Raw genomic sequence first — 27630 nt, 5'->3', positions numbered from 1 at the left:
GTCAGCCCCAAGTTCCATTGATTTGAAACGGAGTCAAAATATGCCTTTGCAGTAGCTCCCCTGATGCCTCTTTCTGGCTAGGGTCAAAGGTCAGTGGTGGTGCATCAGGAAGTCTGATTGGTCAGTGGTGGTGCATCATGACGTTGTCGTCGTCCGCCATAGTAACCATAGCCACCGTTCTGACAGTGGAGATCTTCTTCACGGCCTTCTGGAGGAGCAGCTTGAAGTCCTTGATCTCCTGGACAGACCTGGAACACACAAAATGCAACAAGGAAAGAGAGAGAGAGAGATTTAGCCCAGAGTGTGTCCTGCTACCAGTGGCTTACACTAGGGGTCAGTCAGTTCCAGGCCTCGATGTCCAGCCGCAGTACTGCTGGTCAGACCTGGGACACCAAGCGACTAGACTCACTGGTGACATTTAAGAATACATCAAAGCACTATCAGGGAGAAGCAGTACTGTGAACCCAGTTAAGGGTTCACACATTTCATCAAACACCAACTCTGTTCAATATCACATAAACATTATAATGGTATTGGAGTCAAATGATAAATATGCAACTATGACACAAAAAGTTTTCAGGAACAAAACTTAAGGGACAAACATAGACAACATACAACATAAAAGATACATACAGTACAAACAACAACATAAAAGACAGCGTAACATACAGTACAAACAACAACATATCTGGGATTCCACACTGTAGGCAGCAGTCTATCTAGGCAGCTCACTTAACATAGTAACTATATAGTAGCTACCTGTCCCAGCTCACATAACATAGTAACTATATAGTAGCTACTGGTCCCAGCTCACTTAACATAGTAACTATATAGTAGCTACCTGTCCCAGCTCACATAACATAGTAACTATATAGTAGCTACTGGTCCCAGCTCACATAACATAGTAACTATATAGTAGCTACTTGTGCCAGCTCACGGAACATAGTAACTATATAGTAGCTACTTGTCCCAGACAACATAATAACTATATAGTAGTTACCTGTCCCAGCTCACATAACATAGTAACTATATAGTAGTTACCTGTCCCAGCTCACATAACATAGTAACTATATAGTAGCTACCTGTCCCAGACAACATATTAACTATATAGTAGCTACCTGTCCCAGCTCACATATTAACTATATGGTAGGTACGTGTCCCAGCTCACATAACATAGTAACTATATAGTAGCTACCTGTCCCAGACAACATAGTAACTATATAGTAGCTACTTGTCCCAGCTCACGTAACATAGTAACTATATATTAGCTACTTGTCCCAGCTCACATAACATAGTAACTATATAGTAGCTACCTGTCCCAGACAACATAGTAACTATATAGTAGCTACTTGTCCCAGCTCACATAACATAGTAACTATATAGTAGCTACCTGTCCCAGCTCACATAACATAGTAACTATATAGTAGCTACTTGTCCCAGCTCACATAACATAGTAACTATATAGTAGCTACTTGTGCCAGCTCACGGAACATAGTAACTATATAGTAGCTACCTGTCCCAGCTCACATAACATAGTAACTATATAGTAGCTACCTGTCCCAGACAACATATTAACTATATAGTAGCTACCTGTCCCAGACAACATATTAACTATGTGGTAGGTACATGTCCCAGCTCACATATTAACTATATGGTAGGTACGTGTCCCAGCTCACATAACATAGTAACTATATGGTAGGTACCTGTCCCAGCTCACATATTAACTATATGGTAGGTACGTGTCCCAGCTCACATAACATAGTAACTATATGGTAGGTACCTGTCCCAGCTCACATAACATAGTAACTATATGGTAGGTACCTGTCCCAGCTCACATATTAACTATATGGTAGGTACCTGTCCCAGCTCACATAGTAACTATATGGTAGGTACATGTCCCAGCTCACATATTAACTATATGGTAGCTACCTGTCCCAGCATACTTAACATAAACTATATGGTAGGTACCTGTCCCAGCTCACATAGTAACTATATGGTAGGTACGTGTCCCAGCTCACATAGTAACTATGTGGTAGGTTCGTGTCCCAGCTAACATATTAACTATGTGGTAGGTACCTGTCCCAGCTCACATAGTAACTATGTGGTAGGTTCGTGTCCCAGCTCACATATTAACTATATGGTAGGTACCTGTCCCAGCTCACATATTAACTATGTGGTAGGTATCTGTCCCAGCTCACATAGTAACTATATGGTAGGTTCGTGTCCCAGCTCACATAGTAACTATATGGTAGATACGTGTCCCAGCTCACATAGTAACTATGTGGTAGGTACCTGTCCCAGCTCACATATTAACTATGTGGTAGGTACGTGTCCCAGATGTATCAAGATCTCTGCCCTCCCAGGGGTAGTTATGATAGGATCAGGATTATTTGCTCTATTATAGTGCTCTCATACCAGTATATTAGCTAAAATGATATTGAAATACTCAGAATCAAATCTTCACATATCACTGTTTACAAGTGAAACTTAGGCCGGGATTGAATCAAAAGTGAATTGTCGAAAACGCACCTTTGATTGAATCTCGGCCTTAAACTTGTAAAGTAGAAGAACTGATTTGATCAGTGACCAACAAATGAATATGAACGGTGTTGGGTGGTAAACCAACCAGGTTGGAGGAGTTTTGTTTATTGAACCTTTATCTAACCAGGCAAGTCAGGTAAGAACAAATTGTTATGTACAATGACTGCCTGGAAAGTCCCAAACTACAGCAAGTAAAAACGTCACCAAACAAGTAATGTTATACATTTTCCATGCATAACATTACCTTATGTAATTCAGTTATTCTTCTTTGTAAGCTGTTGCAGTTTCTCAGCTTTTTTCTTCTTGTACCTCGCTATCTCCTCCATCTGCAGGCCATGAGCCATTTGCCTGTGGAAAACGAATCGGACACAGAGGCAGGATCAACAAGAAAAGGCACAGATAGTGGAGGAGAGAGAGCGGAGGGAAGGGAGGAAGGCGTTCCTTACCCTTTCTTGAATTCAGGGGGGACGGGGAGAGGTTTCTCAAAGTTGTCCTTCCCTATGAGCCAGTAGGTCTCCTCTGTTCCTCCTTTTCCCTGTGGAGAGGAGAGAGTATAGGAGGAAAGGATACGGAGAGGAGAGAGTGAGAGACAGAGAGTTCAGTAGGGAGTTCTAGAGAGTTCTTGGTAGTTCTAGAGAGTTCTTGGTAGTTATAGAGAGTTCTTGGTAGTTCTAGAGAGTTATTGATATTCTATGGAGTTCTTGGTAGTTCTAGAGAGTTCTTGGTAGTTCTAGGGAGTTATTGGTAGTTCTAGGGAGTTCTTGGTAGTTCTAGAGAGTTATTGGTAGTTCTAGAGAGTTTTTGGTAGTTCTAGAGAGTTCTTGGTAGTTCTAGGGAGTTCTTGGTAATTATAGAGAGTTCTTGGTAGTTCTAGAGAGTTCTTGGTAGTTCTAGAGAGTTCTTGGTAGTTCTAGAGAGTTCTTGGTAGTTCTAGGGAGATCTGAGCTTACTGTATGCAACATGATGGTGGTCCCAGGTGTAGTCAGTCTTTTGTCTCTTACCTTCAGGTCAGTTTTGCCTCTCAGTTGCACCTTGTATCCTGCCTTGAGTTCCAGCAGGATTTTAACTGTGCTGTTATGGACATGGATTCTGTAGGCTGCAAATATAGGCGGCAGGACACTCACAAAGTCAAGTTCACATAGACACTCTCTAGAGAAGCTTCACGGCTCTTTCCTGCACCCAGGACAAGCCCTAAACTTCTTTAGAATGAACATAAGCTAGAACAGTGCATATATAGAGCCTTCAGAAAGTATTTAGACCCCTTGACTTTTTCAACATTTTGTTACGTTACAGCCTTATTCTAAAATGGATGAAATATATATTTTTCTCAGCAATCTACTACACAATAACGCATAATGACGAAGCGAAAACATGTTTTTAGAAACTTTAGCAAATTCATTAAAAAAATCTAACAGAAATACCTTATTTACATAAGTATTCAGACCCTTTGCCATGAGACTCGAAATTGAGCTTAGGTGCATCCTGTTTCCATTGATCATCCTTGAGATGTTTCTACAACTTGGAGTCCACCTGTGGTAAATTTAATTGATTGGACATGACTTGGAAAGGCACACACCTGTCTATATAAGGTTACACAGTCAACAGTGCATGTCAGAGCTAAAACCAAGCCATGAGGTCACAGGAATTGTCCGTAGAGCTCTGAGAGAGGATTGTGTCGAGGCACAGATCTGGGGAAGAGTACAAAAAAATGTCTGCAGCATTGAAGGTCCCCAAGAATACAGTGGCCTCCATCATTCTTAAATGGAAGAGGTTTGGAACCACCAAGACTCTACTGAGAGCTGTCCGCCCAGCCAAACTGAGCAATCGGGGGAGAAGGGCCTTGGTCAGGGAGGTAACCAAGAACCCGATGGTCAAATCTGACAGAGCTCGAGAGTTCCTCTGTGGAGGTGGGAGAACCTTCCAGAAGGACAACCATCACTGCAGCACTCCACCAATCAGGCCTTTATGGTAGAGTGGCCAGACGGAAGCCACTCCTCAGTAAAAGGCACATAACAGCCCGCTTGGAGTTTGCCAATAGGCACTTAAAGACTATCAGACCATGAGAAACAAGATTCTTTGGTCTGATGAAACCAAGATTGAACTCTTTGGCCTGAAAGCCAAGCATCACGTCTGGAGATAACCTGGCACCATCCCTACGGTGAATGATGGTGGTGGCAGCATCATGCTGTGGGGATGTTTTTCAGCGGCAGGTACTGGGGGACTAGTCAGGATTGAGGTAAAGATAAATGGAGCAAAGGACAGAGATCCTTGAAGAAAACCTGCTCCAGAGCGCTCTGGACCTCAGACTGGGGCGAAGGTTCACCTTCCAACAGGACAGCGACCCTAAGTACACAGCTAGGACAATGCAAGAGTGGCTTTGGGACAAGTTTCTGAATGTCCTTGAGTGGCTCAGCCAGAGCCCGGACTTGAAACCGATCTAACATCTCTGGAGAGACCTGAAAATAGCTGTGCAGCAACGCTCCCCATCCAACCTGACAGGACTTGAGAGGATCTGCAGAGAAGAATGGGAGAAACTCCCCAAATACAGGTGTGCCAAGTTTGTAGCGTCATACCCAAGAAGGCTCGAGGCTGTAATCGCTGCCAAAGGTGCTTCAACAAAGTACTGAGTAAAGGGTCTAAATACTTATGTAAATGTTATATTTCATTTTTTTTAAATATATTTTTTATTTCTAAAAACCTATTTTTGGTTCGTCATTATGGGGTATTTTATGTAGATTGATGAGGGAACTAGTAAAACAAAATCAGTTTTAGAATAAGGCTGTAACAACAACATTTGGGAAAAGTGAAGGGGGTCACACTACTTTCCTAAGGCATTGTATACTCAGTGTATTATAACTTACGCATCCCAGTGGACTCCATACGAGAGGCTGTGGTGACAGTGTCTCCGAACAGACAGTATCTAGGCATGGTCAGTCCCACCACCCCCGCCACACACGGACCTACACACACACACACACACACACACACACACACACACACACACACACACACACACACACACACACACACACACACACACACACACACACACACACACACACACACACGCACACACACACACACACACACACACACACACACACTATAGATAGGCACTGTGTGATTTTTGTGCCTGTGCGTTCATCTGTAAGTGTGTGTAGCCCCTGTATCTCTCACCTGAGTGTAATCCTATGCGTATCCGTACAGGTACGTCAGGCATGTGTCTCATCTTGAAGGTGCCCACAGCACTGAGGATGTCTAGCGCCATGTTGGATATCTCTGCCGCGTGACGATCTCCGTTGGCAACCGGTAACCCTGACGCCACCATGTAGGCATCGCCTATCGTCTCCACCTACGGGTAGAGAGGAGGACGGGTGGGAAACATTTTGATTGGTCAATTAACTTCAGGTGATGTATGAAGTACATACATACAGTACCAGTCAAAAGTTTGGACACAACTACTCATTCAAGGGTTTTTCTTTATTTGTACTATTTTCTACATTGTAGAATAATAGTGGAGACATCAAAACTATGAAATAACACATATGGAATCATGTAGTAACCAATTTTTTTTTTTAACTAGTCAAAGTATATTTTATATTTGAGATTCTTCAAAGTAGCCACCCTTTGCTTGATGACAGCTTTGCACACTTGGCATTATCTCAACCAGCTTCATGAGGTCACCTGGAGTCACCTGGAGTGCATTTCAATTAACAGGTGTGCCTTGATAAAAAGTTCAATTTATTTCCTTCTTAATGCATTTGAGCCAATCAGTTATGTTGTGACAAGGTAGGGGTGATATACAGACGATAGCCCTAAGTCCATATTATGGCAAGAACAGCTCAAATAAGCAAAGAGAAATGACAGTCCATCATTACTTTAAGACATGAAGGTCAGTCAATGCAGAACATTTCAAGAACTTTGAAAGTTTCTTCAAGTGCAGTCGCAAAAACCATCAAGCGCTATGATGAAACTGGCTCTCATGAGGACCGCCAGAGGAAAGGACGACCCAGAGTGACCTCTGCTGCAGAGAATAAGCATTAGAATTAACAGCCTCAGAAATTGCAGCCCAAATAGATGATTCCCCGAGTTCAAGTAACAGACACATCTCAACATCAACTGTTCAGAGGACACTGCATAAATCAGGCCTTCATGGTCGATTTGCTGCAAAGAAACCACTACTAAAGGACACCAATAACAAGAAGAGACTTGCTTGGGCCAAGAAACATGAGCAATGGGCATTAGACCAGTGGAAATTGTCCTTTGGTCTGATGAGTCAAAATGTTCGATTTTTGGTTCCAACCACCTTGTCTTTGTGAGACGCAAAGTAGGTGAAAGGATGATCTCTGCATGTGTGGTTCCCAGCGTGAAGCACGGAGGAGGAGGTGTGATGGTGTGCTTTGCTGGTGACACTGTCAGTGATTTATTTAGAGTTCAATGTACACTTAACCAGCATGGCTATCACAGCATTCTGCAGCGATATGACACCTCCAGGCTGTGTAAGGGCTATTTGACCAAGAAGTAGAGTGATGTGCTACATCAGTTGACCTGGCCTCCACAGTCACCCGAACTCAACCCAATTAAGATGGTTTGGGATGAGTTGGACCGCAGAGTGAAGGAATAACAGCCAACAAGTGCTCAGCATATGTGGGAACTCTTTCAAGAATGTTGGAAAAGCATTCCAGGTGAAGCTGGTTGAGAGAATGGGTGGCTGCTTTGAAGAATCTATAATCAACTTCTTTTTTTTTTTTTACACTTTTTTGGTTACTACATGATTCCATGTGTGTTATTTTATAGTTTTGATGTCTTCACTTTTATTCTACAATGTAGAAAATAGTAAAAATAAAGAAACACGACTTGAATGAGTAGCTGTATCCAAACTTTTCACTGGTACTGTATATATAAAGGGAAATGTACTGGGCAGACCAAAGCCAAATAGGGCACTGTTAAGTTTCCCTACAGGAAGTTGTAGTAGTTGTAGGGCACTGCTGAGTGTCATTGTGTGATTAAAGTGTGGTTCACATACACACGCACACATACTCTCTCTCTCTCTCTCTCTCTCTCTCTCTCTCTCTCTCTCTCTCTCTCTCTCTCTCTCTCTCTCTCTCTCTCTCTCTCTCTCTCTCTCTCTCTCTCTCTCTCTCTCTCTCTCTCTCTCTCTCTCTCTCTCTCTCTCTCTCTCTCTCTCTCTCTCTCTCTCTCTCTCTACCTTATAGACATCATGGTTGCCAATGATTGCGTCAAACAGCGTGTAGAGGTCGTTCAGAAGGTCAACCACTTCGATGGGCTCGCTATTGGCTGAGATGGTGGTGAAGCCAACGATGTCACTGAAGTACAGCGTCACGTTGTCAAAGTACTCCGGTTCCACCGTACCACCCACCTTCAGGGCATTCGCAACCGTCCTAGGAAAGAGAGGGAGTGTGTGTGTGTGTGTGTGTGTGTGAGTGAGCATCTGCGTAGTTTATCCTTCTTTATCTCCAGCTCCTTTGTTTTCTTTCTGATCAGCTCCTCCTGTGTGTGTGTGTGTGTGTGTGTGTGTGTGTGTGTGTGTGTGTACATACGGTGGCAGCATCTGAGTGAGTAGTTTCTCAGTCTTCTGTTTCTCTATCTCCAGCTCCTCGGTCCTCTCTCTGATCAGCTCCTCCAGGTTAGAGGAGTACTGCTCCAGCATCCTCAACATGGAGTCTATGATGTTGGTCTTCCTGCCCTTGTTGATGTTCTTAAACTGGAGACAGAGAGGGAGGGGGAGGGGGGGGAGAGAGAGAGAGAGAGAGTTTGAGTTTCTGAAACACACACACAGATTTGAAGGCATTGTATAACCCACCCCCACCCTCTGTACCAGGTCAAAGATCTGGTCGAAGCATGGCCGTCTGTCTGGCTCTTCGTTCCAACACTGTTTCATCAGCTGGATACACTCCATAGGGGCGTAGTCAGGGGAGACCACCGGACGACACAGAGGAGGGGGCTTACGGATTTTCTGGATCAACTCTGGAGGACAGGGGTCAGAGGAGTATTCAGGTAAATTCATCTTCCCTCAATTCCTCCTTAAAACTCATTGGAGCAGAAGGTTTGAGGGCAGGGACCTTAGATATTCTCCTCCAATATGGTTGCGATGGAGGCGATGAGATCAAATTCAAGGAATCACAGAGAGACGTTTAGATGGAGCCAGTCTTATTCAATTCAAATCCCAACTTTATTGTCTCACAATGGCAGAAACATCTAATGGAGAGGGACAGGTCTTACTGACAGATGGACTATCCAAATAAAGTGTTACCAAGAAGTCTCTTACTTGCAGCAGACTGCTCCATCATGCATAATGGTGGGCCCCGCATGACCTCATGACCGCCTGTAGTACAGGCGTACTCTGGGTAATGTAGTCTCTTACTTGCAGCAGACTGCTCCATCATGCATAATGGTGGGCCCCTCATGACCACTTCTGTTACCTGTAGTACAGGCGTACTCTGGGTAATGTAGTCTCTTACTTGCAGCAGACTGCTCCATCATGCATAATGGTGGGCCCCTCATGACCACTTCTGTTACCTGAAGTACAGGCGTACTCTGGGTAATGTAGTCTCTTACTTGCAGCAGACTGCTCCATCATGCATAATGGTGGGCCCCTCATGACCACTTCTGTTACCTGTAGTACAGGCGTACTCTGGGTAATGTAGTCTCTTACCTGCAGCAGACTGCTCCAGCATGTAGAAAGGCTGGCCTCTCATGACCACTTCTGTTACCTGTAGTACAGGCGTACTCTGGGTAATGTAGTCTCTTACCTGCAGCAGACTGCTCCAGCATGTAGAAAGGCTGGCCTCTCATGACCACTTCTGTTACCTGTAGTACAGGCGTACTCTGGGTAATGTAGTCTCTTACCTGCAGCAGACTGCTCCAGCATGTAGAAAGGCGGGCCTCTCATGACCACTTCCTGCATGATGATGGCGAAGCTGTACACGTCTCCATGGAGACTGCCGTAGAGACCGGGGGAGGGGCCACGCAGAATCTCAGGGGCAGTCCACAACAGGTCTAGGAGGGAGGGACACACACACACGAAGAGAACCAAACAAACACATACTGTACATAAACACACTACTGTTATATGCACTTTTTTTTATCAGACAGAACCCTGTCCAGACGGAACCTGTCCAGATGGAAACCTGTCCAGATGGAACCCTGTCCAGACGGAACTCTGTCCAGACGGAACCCTGTCCAGACAGAACCCTGTCCAGACAGACCCCTCTCCAGACGGAATCCTGTCCAGTTGGAACCCTGTCCAGGCGGAACCCTGTCCAGACGGAACTCTGTCCAGACGGAACCCTGTCCAGACAGAACCCTGTCCAGACGGAACCCTCTCTAGACGGAAGCCTCTCTAGACAGAACCCTGTCCAGACGGAACTCTGTCCAGACTCAAGGCAAAACTCTCTCCACTCCTCTCCAGATCTACTCACCCTCTGCAGGAGGTTCTGTGTAGGGGAACTTTGCTGCCTCTAGAACCTCGTTGTATCCGTAGTCAGAGATCTTCAGGACGAAGCGTCCATCTACCACACAGTTCCTGCTCTTCAGACGACCGTGATACAAGTTCCTGTGGTGCAGGTACTTCATACCCTGGGGGAGAACACGGAACATAGAACTCAGAGACAGAACAATGGAGATAAGCATGGAAGCCAGACATAATCTTCCACCTTACCTCATTCACTTTAGAACCCTCCTTCTCCTCCCTCCCTCCCTCCCTCGCTCCCTCCCTCGCTCCCTCCCTCACTCCCTCCCTCCCTCTGGCTGAGGCACTTTCAAATCTCCTGCCCTTTCTCTATCCCCTCTTCCTCCTTCCTTTCCAAGTCATACCTCCATCCCTCCCTTCCTCTCCTCACCTTAATAAGGTCTAATAGTAGAGATGACTTGAACGTCAATCCCTCCCTCCCTCCCTCCCTCCCTCCCTCCCTCCCTCCCTCCCTCCCTCCCTCCCTCCCTCCCTCCCTCCGGCTGAGGCACTTTCAAATCTCCTGCCCTTTCTCTATCCCTCTTCCTCCTTCCTTTCCAAGTCATCCCTCCCTCCCTCCCTCCCTCCCTCCCTCCCTCCATCCATCCCTCCCTCCATCCCTCCCTTCCTCTCCTCACCTTAATAAGGTCTAATGGTAGAGATGACTTGAACATCCTCCTCTCCTCTCCTCTCCTCTCCTCTCCTCTCCTCTCCTCTCCTCTCCTCTCCTCTCCTCTCCTCTCCTCTCCTCTCCTCCCTCCCTCCACCCTACCTTAATAAGGTCCAGCAGTAGTGATGACTTGAACATCCAATCCAGTTTGACATCCTCATTGAGCAATAGGTCTTCCATGCTTCCCCTGGTGCAGAACTCGGTTACGATGGCAAACACTCCACAGTCGTGGAAGAAACCCAGGAAAAGGTTAATGTTCTCATGACGCATGTCCTTCATCTGTGTGTGTGGGGGGGGGGGGTCAGGGGTTAGAGGTTAGGGGGTCAGTGCAGATTGAAGTAGGAATTGTATGGATTTGGTATCGTATTTGCAACAGGGTGGAGAACTTCTGAAAATACCACAACAGCAAGATGGCATCAACATTAAAGGAAAGAAACTATACCCAAGGATATGAATTATCATGAATAAATATATATTTCTATAGGAAACGATACCCAAGGATATGAATTATCATGAATAAATATATATTTCTATAGGAAACGATACCCAAGGATATGAATTATCATGAATAAATATATATTTCTAAAGGAAACGATACCCAAGGATATGAATTATCATGAATAAATATATATTTCTAAAGGAAACGATACCCAAGGATATGAATTATCATGAATAAATATATATTTCTAAAGGAAACGATACCCAAGGATATGAATTATCATGAATAAATATATATTTCTAAAGGAAACGATACCCAAGGATATGAATTAACATGAATAAATATATATTTCTAAAGGAAACTATACCCAAGGATATGAATTATCATGAATAAATATATATTTCTAAAGGAAACGATACCCAAGGATATGAATTAACATGAATAAATATATATTTCTAAAGGAAACTATACCCAAGGATATGAATTAACATGAATAAATATATATTTCTATAGGAAACGATACCCAAGGATATGAATTAACATGAATAAATATATATTTCTAAAGGAAACTATACCCAAGGATATGAATTAACATGAATAAATATATATTTCTATAGGAAACGATACCCAAGGATATGAATTAACATGAATAAATATATATTTCTATAGGAAACGATACCCAAGGATATGAATTATCATGAATAAATATATATTTCTAAAGGAAACTATACCCAAGGATATGAATTAACATGAATAAATATATATTTCTAAAGGAAACCCACCAATTCAAACACGTCACTGGTTTTGGGGTTGATATTCCTGAACGTTCCATGAGGGAGTCTCTTCAGCCACGCCCAGTCTCCCTGGAGAAAAATAACAACAACATTTTATTTATCTATGGTATCAAATATTAAAATAGCATTTTACAAGTACGTGTCAGTTTGTTTGTAGTTGGCGCCAAATCTATTTTACTGAACCAATATTAAGATATTGGGCCACAATAGTCAATAATTTCCACCCTCAGATGTTCATCACAAACATGTATTCAATCAACGCAGTTTGTCATAACAAATGACTCAAACATGCTACTCTGTCTCACCTCATAGAGGACGACGTTGGAGTTCTCGTAGGTAGCAGGTGATTGCTCAGAGAAGGGGGACGTGAGGCTGTGCTGTGAATGGCTCGTCAGAGAGACTCCACTGATCTTTCTGTTACTGTCTATACTAAGCTTCTGAAAGTGTTGGAGAGGAGACATCTTGGTTTAAGTTTCACAACAACATTTATTTATTTATTTGAACTTTATTTAACGAGGCAAGTCAGTAAAGAACATGGACCCCTGTTCCGGTCTGTCACTTTGTACATTCAATAATTGTTTTTTTAATGAAAAAATATAAACATTTTGCAAATAGAAAAGGCTCAAACGAAAAAGCAACAAAAAAAGTTTCTTAAAAGTTAAAGAGGTAAATTGTCTATTTGAATATTTAACTCCTGCATTAGTCTATAACTGTTGACCTTGTTGCTAAGCGACGGGTTGATGAAAGTGACGTCGTCAAGGGTGAGCAGGATCTTGTTGGGACCCCGGAACAACCGGATGTGGTTGATGCGTCGCCTAGACAACAAGAGACAGAGACATAAACAAAGAGAAATGATGGATGGTTGACCTCATTAAGACCATAACCAATAGGATAACCAACATTCACTCTAGGGGTGGCCCTTAAAAGGGCCAATGCTAACAATTCAGGGACAGTTCAGCCAACTCAACTGGTCAGACAACTAAGATGTTAAGAGTTAAGATGGTACCTATCTTTCCCCTTAGTTTGGAATTGTGGCCAGTACGTATAGTGGAACATGTATGAGAAGGACTGTATAGGCAAGATCATGTTGTAGAGCTTTACTTGATGCAGTAGGTTAGAATAAACAAGACGAAACCCGTCTGGAAGAATCCCAGGAAGATCCTAACAGCAGAGAACGGATCCACACCTGGGGAAAACATTTCAGCAATTTTTCACAAGTTTTTGGTGTTATTTTCACAAGTATTTTCAAAACTCTTTTAAGTACAAAACTCTAAACTGATAACACTTGTAACACCCCCTATCTTCTGTTCAGAACCTTTGATTGTGCATTCATTGGAGTTTTACACATCTTTCACCCCTGAGTCGCAAAATCTACTTTTTCCGTGAAATACCATGAGAACATTTAGTTTAGTCATCAATACATCAGATGACTAAATGCTCACCATTTAGCAAAAAACACACGAGATACACGTTTTAAAAACGGTTATTTTTGAAGTGCTGAACACACAAATATTAGATGTTAAATGTAATTTCCCATACAGAAGTTTAATATAACTTGACATGCACCATTTTAGTTTCATTATCCTTATACAGTACTACAGTGCATACAGTATTACAGTACATACAGTACACACAGTACTACAGTACATACAGTACTACAGTACATACAGTACTACAGTAGATACAGTACATACAGTACTGTGGTCAAATAATCAGATATAGTGGTATTGTAAACCAGTCGGCTGGTAAAAACGTACCACGGTGTTGTATGCAATTTCTGCCCCATGGACAAATGTACAATATCCCCTTTTCTACGTGACTTTTCAACTGATACAGTATCACCTGTCTCTCTGCTTGAAATTCATCAGCTTAATGTATCAATGTATACGGTATAATCCCAGGTATTTCAGCAGTGCATTGTACACTACGCTATAATGGTAGCACATAGGGAGTCTTTGTCCTATTGAAGCACACTGGCTGATGGAGACAGACGATGTAATATTTACAGCCACATCCATTAATAACATAACATAAATTGATGTCAAACTGATACATTTATGAGGTAAATAAATAGAATGTTTTGGTGTTCAGCAGTTATTAACAAACTATATATAAGCTAATAGTACTACATCGGCTCTGCCGCTCGTCAGATGTGGCAGGGCTTGCAGACCATTACAGAGTACGAAGGGAAGCACAGCTGAGAGCTGCCCAGTGACACGAGCCTGACTGCTTCTGTGCTCGCTTCGAGGCAAATAACACGGCATGAGAGCACCAGCTGTTCCGGAAGGCTGTGTGATCACGCTCTCTGCAGCCGATGTGAGTAAGACCTTTAAACAGGTCAACATTCCGCAGGGCCAGACGGATAACCAGGACGTGTACTGCGAGCACGCGCTGACCAACTGGCAAGTGTCTTCACTGACATTTTTAACCTCTCCCTGTCCGAGTATGTAATACCAACATGTTTCAAGCAGACCACCATAGTCCCTGTGCCCAAGAATACTAAGGTAACCTGCCTAAATGACTATCGACCCGTAGCACTCACGTCTGTAGCCATGAAGTGCTTTGAAAGGCTGGCCATGGCTCACATCAACACCATTATCCCATAAACCCTAGACAGACTCCAATTTGCATACCGCACCAACAGATCCACAGATGACGCATTCTCTATTGCACTCCACACTGCCCTTTCCCTCCAGGACAAAAGGAACACCTATGTGAGAATGCTATTCATTGACTACAGCTCAGCATTCAACATCAACACCATAGTGCCCTCAAAGATCATCAATAAGCTAAGGACCCTGGGACTAAATACCTCCCTCTGCAACTGGTCCTGGACCCCCCTGTATATAGTCTCCACATTGACTCTGCACCGGTACCCCCTGTATATAGTCTCCACATTGACTCTGTACCGGTACCCCCCTGTATATAGTCTCCACATTAACTCTGTACCGGTACCCCCTGTATATAGCCTCCACATTAACTCTGTACCGGTACCCCCTGTATATAGTCTCCACATTAACTCTGTACCGGTACTCCCTGTATATAGTCTCCACATTAACTCTGTACCGGTACCCCCTGTATATAGTCTCCACATTAACTCTGTACCGGTACCCCCTGTATATAGCCTCCACATTGACTCTGTACTGGTACCCCCTGTATATAGTCTCCACATTAACTCTGTACTGGTACCCCCTGTATATAGTCTCCACATTAACTCTGTACCGGTACCCCCTGTATATAGCCTCCACATTAACTCTGTACCGGTACCCCCTGTATGTAGCCTCCACATTAACTCTGTACTGGTACCCCCTGTATATAGTCTCCACATTAACTCTGTACCGGTACCCCCTGTATATAGCCTCCACATTAACTCTGTACTGGTACCCCCTGTATATAGTCTCCACATTAACTCTGTACTGGTACCCCCTGTATATAGTCTCCACATTAACTCTGTACCGGTACCCCCTGTATATAGCCTCCACATTAACTCTGTACTGGTACCCCCTGTATATAGCCTCCACATTAACTCTGTACTGGTACCCCCTGTATATAGTCTCCACATTGACTCTGTACCGGTACCCCCTGTATATAGCCTCCACATTAACTCTGTACCGGTACCCCCTGTATATAGTCTCCACATTGACTCTGTACTGGTACCCCCTGTATATAGCCTCCACATTAACTCTGTACTGGTACCCCCTGTATATAGCCTCCACATTAACTCTGTACTGGTACCCCCTGTATATAGTCTCCACATTGACTCTGTACCGGTACCCCCTGTATATAGCCTCCACATTAACTCTGTACCGGTACCCCCTGTATATAGTCTCCACATTGACTCTGTACTGGTACTCCCTGTATATAGTCTCCACACTGACTCTGTACTGCTACATGTATATAGCCTCCACATTGTTATTTTACTGCTGCTCTTTAATTACTTGTTACTTTTCATTGTTACTACTGCATTGTTGGTCAGGGGCTCGTAAGTAAACATCTCACTGTATTCGGCGCATGTGACTAATAAACATTGGATTTGATTTAATTACATCATTTTGGTTCGGTATCAGATTTGAGCAGTTTGATTAACTGCTAGTTAATTATACTGTTAACAAATGACAAGAAAATCATATCAAAAGTGAAGTGAATATCGCATTTTGAAAAGCAGATACTGAGATTGAATATGCATCCGAATTAAAAGAGTGATTTGGTGAATTTAGTGAATTTGTTTGTTGTACTTAGTCATTTGAAAATGTGCTTAGTGTTTCGAAAAAATAAGCCCTTGGTTCTCTATGGTGTTGTAGGTCAGAGCGTGACTAGGGGGCGTTCTAGTCTTTTCATCTCTATGTTGGTGCTCTTGGTGTGGTTCCCAATTAGAGGCAGCTGACGTTGGTCTCTAAGGTGTCCCTGTTCCCACCTGCATTGTGGGATATTGTGTTTGTTGCACCACGTAGTCACGGGTCGTTGCGGGTCGTTGCGTGTTTTTTTTGTTTGAATATTTCATTTTTGCCTTTTCCAATTAAGAACATTCAAAACAAAAGTGAAAAGATATTAGACAACGACAGGACAAAGTGACAGTAACAGACGAGCGTAACAAAAAAATAATTATAATTATATAAACAAACATACAATAAGAAAAAAATAATAACGAGACATTGGATCACCTGCCGTAGGCTACATATTATACGTTACGTGTGAAACATTATGTGAGGATTATATATAGATTCAATCAATGAGATGTGGGGGGAGATTCTCCATATAGTCAATAAAAGGTTGTCAAATTCTGTAAAATGTCTTTAACTTATTCCTCAAGCAGTAAGTGATTTTTCTCCAGTGGGATACAACTATTAACTTCCGATAGCCACATTGCAACTGGCAGGGAGGAATCCAATTTCCATTTCAAGGCAATACATTTCTTGTCGATCGCTAGCAATATTACTGTTAGCTTTATAGTACGGCTTTGCCTAAGTTCGTTGCGTGTTTATTGTTTTATTGAGAAGTTTCACTTTAAATAAATATCTGGAACTCAAATCCCGCTGCGCCTTGGTCCGTCCATTTTGATGATATATTTTGTGAAAATGTAGCACAAACAAAGTGATTGAAAGAAAACGGTGTGACTTTTTGTTACTAATACCATGCTTTATGTTAACTATACATCAAGGAATATTTGCATGTGTCTGTGTGTTCTTGCGTGTATCGGCGCGTGTGTGTCAGCATCTGTGTGTGTACCTCCAGTGCAGATGATGCCTTTGATGAACCAACAGTTGGAGTCAGTCTTGGGGGAGATACCGTGTGGGAAGTGGATATCTCTACCCAGGAACCTCACCATGTCAGCAGCCATCTCTATCCTGTACGGGAAGGGGTTATGGTTAAAGTCTCACTCCTGTCTCCTTTTCACCTCATTTAACACCATGTCAGCAGCCATCTCTATCCTGTACGGGAAGGGGTTATGGTTAAAGTCTCACTCCTGTCTCCTTTTCACCTCATTTAACACCATGTCAGCAGCCATCTCTATCATGTACGGGAAGGGGTTATGGTTAAAGTCTCACTCCTGTCTCCTTTTCACCTCATTTAACACCATATCAGCAGCCATCTCTATCCTGTACGGGAAGGGGTTATGGTTAAAGTCTCACTCCTGTCTCCTTTTCACCTCATTTAACACCATGTCAGCAGCCATCTCTATCCTGTACGGGAAGGGGTTATGGTTAAAGTCTCACTCCTGTCTCCTTTTCACCTCATTTAACACCATGTCAGCAGCCATCTCTATCATGTACGGGAAGGGGTTATGGTTAAAGTCTCACTCCTGTCTCCTTTTCACCTCATTTAACACCATGTCAGCAGCCATCTCTATCCTGTACGGGAAGGGGTTATGGTTAAAGTCTCACTCCTGTCTCCTTTTCACCTCATTTAACACCATATCAGCAGCCATCTCTATCCTGTACAGGAAGGGGATTATGGTTAAAGTCTCACTCCTGTCTCCTTTTCACCTCATTCAACACCTGATTTACTTAACAAAAGGCACATCTCAATAGGTGGTCCAGGTCAGTCATGACATCACAAGTGGAGGGGTGAGTCTTTCCTCCTTCGCCCTCTAATGCTCCTCTATTGATCCTCACGCAAAGGGAGAAGGCCGATAACCTCAGATCAACTCCGTGAGTGGCCTACACCATGAAGTATGCAGTTCTTTCAACAACAACAAAAAAATATTCTGCTCACAACATATATTTTTTAAGTGTGTGTACTTTACTGCATTTTATACGTGGGATTTAGTTTTTTAACACTTAAAGTTCAAACATGGCTGGAGTGCGTCGTTAACATTAGTAGTACGAGTACTAACCCTAACCTCACCAAGTCAGAAATATGTCTATCCTGTAGAACAGGGGTGTCAAATATACAACCCACGGGTGGTTCAAGTTTAAAAAAATGTTTTTTAAATGGACAAACTCAATATACTTTAGAATCAGTGGTGTAAAGTACTGAAGTAAAAATACTTTAAAGTACTACTTAAGTCATTTTTTGGGGGGGTATCTGTACTTTACTTTACTATTTATAGTTTTGACTACTTTTACTTTTAATTCACTACATTCCTAAAGAAAATAATGTACTTTATACTCCATACATTTTCCCTGACACCCAAAAGTACTCGTTACATTTCAACAGGAAAATTGTCCAATTCACACACTTATCAAGAGAACATCCCTGGTCATCCCTACTGTATCTGATCTGGCAGACTCACTAAACAGAGAACATCCCTAGTCATCCCTACTGCCTCTGATCTGGAGGACTCACTAAACAGAGAACATCCCTGTTCATCCCTACTGCCTCTGATCTGGAGGACTCACTAAACAGAGAACATCCCTGGTCATCCCTACTGTCTCTGATCTGGCGGACTCACTAAACAGAGAACATCCCTGTTCATCCCTACTGCCTCTGATCTGGAGGACTCACTAAACAGAGAACATCCCTGTTCATCCCTACTGTCTCTGATCTGGCGGACTCACTAAACAGAGAACATCCCTGGTCATCCCTACTGTCTCTGATCTGGCGGACTCACTAAACAGAGAACATCCCTGGCATCCCTACTGCCTCTGATCTGGAGGACTCACTAAACAGAGAACATCCCTGGTCATCCCTACTGCCTCTGATCTGGAGGACTCACTAAACAGAGAACATCCCTGGTCATCCCTACTGCCTCTGATCTGGCGGACTCACTAAACAGAGAACATCCCTGGTCATCCCTACTGCCTCTGATCTGGCAGACTCACTAAACAGAGAACATCCCTGGTCATCCCTACTGCTTCTGATCTGGAGGACTCACTGAACAGAGAACATCCCTGGTCATCCCTACTGTCTCTGATCTGGCGGACTCACTAAACAGAGAACATCCCTGGTCATCCCTACTGCCTCTGATCTGGCAGACTCACTAAACAGAGAACATCCCTGGTCATCCCTACTGCCTCTGATCTGACAGACTCACTAAACACAAATGATTGGTTTGTAAATTCTGTCTGACTGTTAAAGTGCGCCCTTGGCTGTCCGTAAATTTAAAAAAACAAGACAATCGTGCTGTCTGGATTACTCAATATAAGGAATTTAAAATGATTTATACTTTTACTTTTGGTATTTAAGTATATTCTAGCGATTACATTTAATTTTGATACTTAAGTATATTTAAAACCAAATACCTACTTTTACTCGAGTAGCATTTACTGGGTGACTTTCACTTTTACTTGAGTCATTTTCTCTTAAGGTATCTTCACTTTTAAATCAAGTATGACAATAAGGTACTTTTTCACCACTGTTTAAAATGTTAATTTATTTATTTCACCTTTAGTTAACCAAGTAGGCTAGTTGAGAACACCTTTAGTTAACCAAGTAGGCTAGTTGAGAACACCTTTATTTAACCAAGTAGGCTAGTTGAGAACACCTTTAGTTAACCAAGTAGGCTAGTTGAGAACACCTTTATTTAACCAAGTAGGCTAGTTGAGAACACCTTTAGTTAACCAAGTAGGCTAGTTGAGAACACCTAAGGGTTAACCAAGTAGGCTAGTTGAGAACACCTTTATTTAACCAAGTAGGCTAGTTGAGAACACCTTTATTTAACCAAGTAGGCTAGTTGAGAACACCTTTAGTTAACCAAGTAGGCTAGTTGAGAACACCTTTAGTTAACCAAGTAGGCTAGTTGAGAACACCTTTAGTTAACCAAGTAGGCTAGTTGAGAACACCTTTATTTAACCAAGTAGGCTAGTTGAGAACACCTTTAGTTAACCAAGTAGGCTAGTTGAGAACACCTTTAGTTAACCAAGTAGGCTAGTTGAGAACACCTTTAGTTAACCAAGTAGGCTAGTTGAGAACACATTTAGTTAACCAAGTAGGCTAGTTGAGAACACCTTTATTTAACCAAGTAGGCTAGTTGAGAACACCTTTATTTAACCAAGTAGGCTAGTTGAGAACACCTTTATTTAACCAAGTAGGCTAGTTGAGAACACCTTTAGTTAACCAAGTAGGCTAGTTGAGAACACCTTTATTTAACCAAGTAGGCTAGTTGAGAACACCTTTATTTAACCAAGTAGGCTAGTTGAGAACACCTTTATTTAACCAAGTAGGCTAGTTGAGAACACCTTTATTTAACCAAGTAGGCCAGTTGAGAACAAGTTCTCATTTGCAACTGCGATCTGGCCAAGAAAAAGCAAAGCAGTTTGACACAAACAGCAACAACAGAGTCAATAACAGTCAATAACACAGTAGAACAAGTCTATATACAGTATGTGCAAATGAGGTAGGATAAGGGAGGTAAGGCAATAAATATATATGTATATATGAATGTGCAAGTAGAGATATTGGGGTGCAAAGAAGCAAGATAAATAAATAAATACAGTTTTGGGATGAGGTAGTTGGATGGGCTATTTACAGATGCTAATTTTGACGGAGATGAAATATATCCTCATTGAAGACAGAACGCAGCACCCGGGGCGGAGTTTGATACCACTGCGTTAACCACCAATATCATCAACATACTATGTCACCATATAACCGTTATCCTAACCTCACCATGTCAGCCACATGTCTGTTCTGTACGGATGCCGTAGTGTTAGGGTCAGACTCCCATCCTACCTGTGTGTGGGCCTGAGGTCCCAGGTTTTCCCGTCTGTATCCAGTATTACGTAGTCAGCCACGCCGGCTCCAGACATGTTAGTCCTCACAGGGTGGCTGAAACCCTGGAACAGATCACAGAACTGTTTAGACAGGGTTAGGAGTGTGTGTGTGTGTGTGTGTGTGTGTGTGTGGCTGAAGGGTGGCTGAAGCCCTGGCAGAGTTTAGGGTTTAATAATAATACAGTCATTAAAACATGGTTAAAACTATCATGTTGACATCATGGACGGTCAGTCCTTGCATCCATATTTCCATCTATAACTTTTTGGTTGCATTTCTCCAGCATCAAGCCTCAGCTGTTTCCCCCAAAAAGGGGTGGGGGTAACCACTTTCTTGTTGTTTGAATCCCAGGTTGCCCCTTTAAATCGTCAGTGTCCATGTATCAAACTAGCCCGGGTGGCCAGTGCCCAAAAGTGAATACAGTATTGACACATATAAGTCATTGTACATTAAATCATCCATGTACCTGGAAGGCCAGGTTGTGGGTGTGTTGGGCCAGGTTCCCCCCAGAGAGCCACTCCCCTGAGGCCTTGACCCTGTGGACAGCATGGGCCATGAACAGCACGGAGCTGTAGATGGTCCCAAACAGAGGAGACACCTGGAGAGGAGAGATGGGCGGGAAAGTGAGATGGACAGAGCAGAGAGGGAGTTCAAGATGGTGAACAACGCATAAATAATGAGGCATAAACCTATTCACATCCATGTTTGGACAAATCTCAGTCCAAACGGTTTCTGCAATCCTTCAAGAATCAAAGGATGATGATTGGTTGGACTTTGACAGTATTTTTATTTTTCAACTTATCGCACCACACACACCACACGCACACCACGCACACACACACCACACACACACACACACACACCACACACGCACACACACACCACACACACACACACACACACACACACCACACACACCACACACGCACACACACACCACACACACACACACACACACACACACACACACACACACACACACACACACACACACACTGTATGTATTTACCTGTGTTGGCTTGACATTTCCCGCTATCTCTCCCCTGTCTATAGCCTCCTGATAGGCCTGGTAGAAAGATGTCTTGGGAGAGTCTATAGTGACTGTCAACACGGCATCGTAGGCCTTTAAATTAAATGAATGAATCCATTTTATTTGCCAGATTTAGAACACATATACAGTTTCCTCAGTCATGTGACAACAATACACACATTAAAAAGGGATTGAGGATTAAAGTCAGACTAGTAATCATCGTTATTAGATGAGCAACAGAATAGACAGCTTGGGCAAGAAGGTGTCAACCCGCACATACAATTCAATTGAAGATACATACACTACGCAACAAATACGCTTTACATATGCTGACACACAACAGATACCAAGACTGATCACCTTGAGTAGCTTGCTGTTGCTCTTCAGGGCAGGGTAAGTGACATTGTGGTAGGGTAGGCTGTAGAGTAGCGTGTCGTAGGGGAGAAACACCAGGGATCCCTCGGTCAGTCTCATGTCCTTTGCTGTTTCTAGCAGGAGCTTCTGAGGTCCCCCTCCGATCAGGGCAGAGTGCATACACATGATCACCACTAGGGGGGAGTAACGAGAGAATACAGGGGGAAAGTGAAAAGAAAAAAGAGGAAGAGCTTATAATTATTTGTTTTTTTTTGGGGGGGGGGGGTGCTTATATTTATCCTGTTACACACAAGTGTGTAATGAAATGCGTCTTGTATATCCCAACTCCCCCTGAGACACCCGCAGGGACTGGGGTCATGATTGTCCAGCGCCCCTGGAGCGATTGGGGTCAAGTGGCTCGGTCAAAGGGCACAACTACAGATTTTTCCCCATGTCATTCCTTGTCTTTCTGGGATTCGAAACTAGCGACCGTTTGGATACTGGCCCAAAGCTCTTACCTCAAGGCTACGTGCCTATAGCTTCCTGGTAATCTAAGAAATTAACTTGACTTGACTGAATAAGTGAATGTATGAGTTTCACCATATCACAACAGGTCACACTTTTTGAAGTTTTCAACCTGAACATTAAGTTTTTCTCGATAGTGTGAAGTGGCTTTCTCCCTTCAAAAGATTTAGAGTCAAAGTAGCATTCCTCCTTGTGTATGATATCAGTACTCACATCGTAGGTCCTCCACCTTCTTGAGCTTGGCCAGGGTCTTCCTGACACTACCAGGGTCGTTACCGATGGTAACCACCAGCCTCACCGGCATCCCATGACTCCTCAGAGAGTTGGCCACCTGCAGAAAGGTCAGAGGTCATAGTTCCTCATTGGACAAAGTTACAGTATAAAAACATTGTATTTTATTAGTGCCCAATGCAGTAACATTCTGTTAAAATAAATAAATAACAATAATAATAACAATAATAACAATAATAAAAAAATTGTATTTCATTAGTGCCCCAACGCAGTAACATTCTGTTAAAATAAATAAATAATAATAATAATAATAACAACAATAACAGCAATAACAACAAAAACAATAATAAAACATGATTATTATTATTATTATTGGGAAAAGCCTTTTCGGCTGACGTTAAGGCAGCGTTAGTGCCGAACTCTAACGATCTGTTAAAGCCTTCGCTCTTCTCTTTTCAAACCCACGATTGGTAATTTACCTGTTTTATATGAGCTTGCTTGCGCTGAGGTGGGCATCCTTAAAAACGTGCGCCAAAGTGCCAATTTCAGTATAGTGGGAATGGTTGGTCTAATGGTTATGGATTTTGACAACGAATGCGCAGCCTATCCAGCCGTGACGCACTGTGCCCACATGCAGTTGGAACAAGAGAGATGTGCTTTTTTTGTGCCCATAAACCTCGTATTTAGAAACATAAAAAACAAATGTTTTATCCCATTTCATTTCATTTAATTAAAAAACAAGCATAGTCTTCCCTCCTCTCAATGAAGGCTTTATTGTTTTTTGTCCTGCCTAGTGCATTGGCCAAGTCGTCAAGACTATGGATAAAGGGTTTGGCTCAAGACTATGGATAAAGGGTTTGGCTCAAGACTATGGATAAAGGGTTTGGCTCAAGACTATGGATAAAGGGTTTGGCTCAAGACTATGGATAAAGGGTTTGGCTCAAGACTATGGATAAAGGGTTTGGCTCAAGACTATGGATAAAGGGTTTGGCTCAAGACTATGAATACAGGGTTTGGCTCAAGACTATGGATAAAGGGTTTGGCTCAAGACTATGGATAAAGGGTTTGGCTCAAGACTATGGATAAAGGGTTTGGCTCGTGAGACGCTTTGAAATAAATCTTAATCACCAAAGCTTTATGAAAAGATCAAGTTTGGGAGAAACAAAACAATCATCGGACATCTATGTAGGTTATCTATGTAGGTTATCTATGTAGGTTATCTATGTAAGTTATCTATGTAGGTTATCTATGTAGGTTATCTATGTAGGTTATCTATGTAGGTTATCTATGTAAGTTATCTATGTAGGTTATCTATGTAGGTTATCTATGTAGGTTATCTATGTAGGTTATCTATGTAGGTTATCTATGTAGGTTATGTAGGTTATCTATGTAGGTTATCTATGTAGGTTATCTATGTAGGTTATCTATGTAGGTTATCTATGTAGGTTATCTATGTAGGTTATCTATGTAGGTTATCTATGTAGGTTATCTATGTAAGTTATCTATGTAGGTTATTGTTGGTTATTTTAGGTTATTGTTTCTATATGTCCATCGTGGAACGAGAGATTAGATAACCCGGTGACACCGGTGTTTATAAATATGTCAGTTATTTTCATGTAAAAATGGTCTGTTTTCCATTTTGTTGATTAGAAAACAAACTCTTATAGGCCACCCTTACTCTGCTATAACGAAAGCTGGTTCAACAACCGTGTGTCTGGTGTCTGTCTTATCCTGGCCATGCTTATAGGCCACCCTTACTCTGTTATAACGAAAGCTGGTTCAACAACTGTGTGTCTGGTGTCTGTCTTATCCTGGCCATGCTTATAGGCCACCCTTACTCTGCTATAACGAAAGCTGGTTCAACAACCGTGTGTCTGGTGTCTGTCTTATCCTGGCCATGCTTATAGGCCACCCTTACTCTGCTATAACGAAAGCTGGTTCAACAACCGTGTGTCTGGTGTCTGTCTTATCCTGGCCATGCATTAGCCAAGTAGAGTGTCTGGTGTCTGTCTTATCCTGGCCATGCATTAGCCAAGTAGTGTGTCTGGTGTCTGTCTTATCCTGGCCATGCATTAGCCAAGTAGAGTGTCTGGTGTCTGTCTTATCCTGGCCATGCATTACCCAAGTAGTCGGTCCATAAAAGGCTTCTAAACTCCTGAGGCTTTTACAGTCACGCATTATTCACAATGTAACCTTTATTTAACAAGACAGTTAAGAACAAATTCTTATTTACAATGACGGCCTACCCCGGCCAAACCCTCCACTATCCCAGACGACGCTGGGCCAGTTGTGGTCCTCCCTGTGGGACTCCCGATCACGGCTGGTTGTGCCACAGCCTGGGAACGAACCAGGGTCTGCAGCACTGAGACACAGTACGCCACTGCAGTGCATATTCCATTCGGCTTGTATCCATCTCCATTTCAAAATAGCACCTCTTGTTTCAAGTTTTAATGTCACATGCACAAGTGTGTGTGTGTGTGTGTGTGTGTACCTTGATGGAGGTCTCCACCCAGCTGTCCTCTGAGGAGGCAATGATGCCAACTTGTGCCCAGCGGAAGTGCTGCATGAGGCTGATCAGCACCCAGGTGGGTCGGGGCATGGAATGGGCGAAGGTAGGGTGACTCCGCACATCATCCAGCTCATAGCCAACACATCCCCACGAAAACACCGCCTGGGGAGAGGAGAGAATAGAATGGAATATAACGGAATGGAATACAATCCATTACATGAATAGATTCCAAGACGTTTCCTACCCACCTTGTTCCAGCCCTTGCCCAGTAGCGATGCAGCGTCACAGTACCCAGGGTTGGCCGGCCCGATGAAGCCTGTAGCCCTGGTGAATTAATGAATGAACTCAAGTCTCAAGTCGGCCTGTAGGACCCTGACAGGATTTATTTTGACATATTGTAAAGAAAAGTAATGTACAGTACAACAAACCTGGTATAGAAGCCCATGAACCCATCCAGAGCTCTGGAAGTCTCACATTTCTCTTCCAGAATGACATAATCAAAAGTGGCTGCCAGTGAGAGGACAGCGTCTCTATTGATACATACCAGACAGATCAATCGATTAGTTTGATCGAAGGCATCCATAGCCATTTGAAAATTAGGGACAGATACCTTTAAATAAACAAGATTATGTTCGGAATAAAAAGTATTTGTGGCATTTTTTCCCTGCATAACTTAAGTAAGCATATTTCAGAAACTAATTGGCCTTAGCAACCAACAACTAATCAATTCGGAAAAACGTGTGTTGAACTCATCCCTACCTGTTGATACGGTTGACTGCCAGCTGGGCCGCCACACTCGGCAGCGCTTTGGAGAAGAGAGGGTCACATGACCACGGCCCTACCACCCCGACACGGAAGTGAGCAGCGTGAGCAGGGGAGGGTCCAATGAGCCAAAGGCACAGGACGGCAAGCAGGAGGAACCAAAGGACACCATACCGATAGCGAGGGAGCTGGAGGGAGCGAGGGATGGAAGAAAATAGAGGGGAAGAGATAGGGAGGGGGGCGGGGTGTGCCTTAGGGTGGTCAGGGGTTGTGTGTCCGTGCGCGGCCCATGTCCGAGTTTTGCTGTGGAAGGCACAGAGCGGTGGTCGCATCTCAAGGATAACACACGCTATGCACACGCCAAGCCGCTGCTCCACGCGTGTCACTGCAGTCACAGGTCCTTAGACGACAAAGCTCTAAACGTGTCGGCCCCAACGTCCTGAAGATCTGAGACAATAGGAGGACCATCAGCATTCACATATTGTGACCAATCAAAATTGGTTTATATGGCGTTCGCATATCCATCTGTCAGAAAGTAAAAGCAGCCCCTTCAAGATCATGTCATGTTGACAAATCATCTGTCTAACCATTCCTTCTACACACTGTTTCTACATTGTCATGAATTGGCAAAAGTTATTTCACACTGATGTCTGTAATTCTACAGGCTGTAAACGGCTCTACTAAAACTCAGGATTATCTGACTAAATATGACCATGGATTTATCATCCATAATCCCTATCCCGCGTAGGCATCTCATATGAACCTTTGGAAAGACTGTGGCCTAACAATAGTTGTACGGTTTTAAATAATAATTTATCTAATGTTTGCATCAATCAATTTCAGGCTACTTGTTATTAGAAAGAACACGTGTTGATTATATTTTGGGGTTTTGTGTGTTAAGCCTATAAAATATTGCCAACAATAACTTCTTAACTCACCTTTGTTTACGAGTCAACATACAGATACATCACTTACCATGCTAGGAGGAGAAGGAGGACTAGGCTAACATACAGATACATCACTTACCATGCTAGGAGGAGAAGGAGGACTAGGCTAACATACAGATACATCACTTACCATGCTAGGAGGAGAAGGAGGACTAGGCTTACTTGAATTCTCCTCTATGGCGTCGCCTCCTCGGCACAAAAGTAGGC

At 43.1% G+C, this 27630-nt stretch overlaps 1 protein-coding gene across 1 annotated transcript; it reads right to left on the bottom strand.

Moving 5' to 3' along the window:
• Positions 1-5: 5 nt before the first annotated feature.
• On the bottom strand, positions 6-27630 carry LOC110532910 (retinal guanylyl cyclase 2-like). Its single transcript, XM_090183506.1, has 27 exons — positions 27554-27630; positions 26474-26923; positions 26143-26244; positions 25963-26038; positions 25697-25876; positions 23188-23305; positions 22456-22643; positions 22075-22188; positions 21532-21663; positions 21027-21130; positions 17142-17260; positions 13017-13101; positions 12634-12730; positions 12221-12352; positions 11904-11984; positions 10785-10961; positions 9984-10140; positions 9412-9561; positions 8381-8529; positions 8103-8266; positions 7751-7943; positions 5719-5893; positions 5403-5501; positions 3543-3637; positions 2988-3076; positions 2851-2889; positions 6-248 (listed from the first exon to the last, which is right to left on the bottom strand). Exons 2-27 carry the CDS (start codon positions 26806-26808, stop codon positions 122-124), a joined length of 3477 nt encoding a protein of 1158 aa, XP_090039632.1. The 5' UTR covers positions 26809-26923; positions 27554-27630; the 3' UTR covers positions 6-121.

Source organism: Oncorhynchus mykiss, chromosome 9 (genome assembly GCF_057628025.1).
Source record: "Oncorhynchus mykiss isolate SJ-2025 chromosome 9, ASM5762802v1, whole genome shotgun sequence".
Classification (NCBI taxonomy): domain Eukaryota; kingdom Metazoa; phylum Chordata; class Actinopteri; order Salmoniformes; family Salmonidae; genus Oncorhynchus; species Oncorhynchus mykiss.
This window is presented reverse-complemented; position numbering and strand designations above follow the sequence as displayed.

Bases quoted from the DNA above. Each gene is read 5' to 3' on its own strand.
- LOC110532910 (XM_090183506.1), bottom strand. From the start codon at position 26,808: ATGCGACCACCGCTCTGTGCCTTCCACAGCAAAACTCGGACATGGGCC. The intron at 8,530-9,411 runs GTAAGAGACTAC...CCTGTCCTCCAG, and splicing joins GCTGGAGCAGTCTGCTGCAG to AGTTGATCCAGAAAATCCGT. The intron at 3,638-5,402 runs GTAAGTTATAAT...CTATATTTGCAG, and splicing joins TATGGAGTCCACTGGGATGC to CCTACAGAATCCATGTCCAT.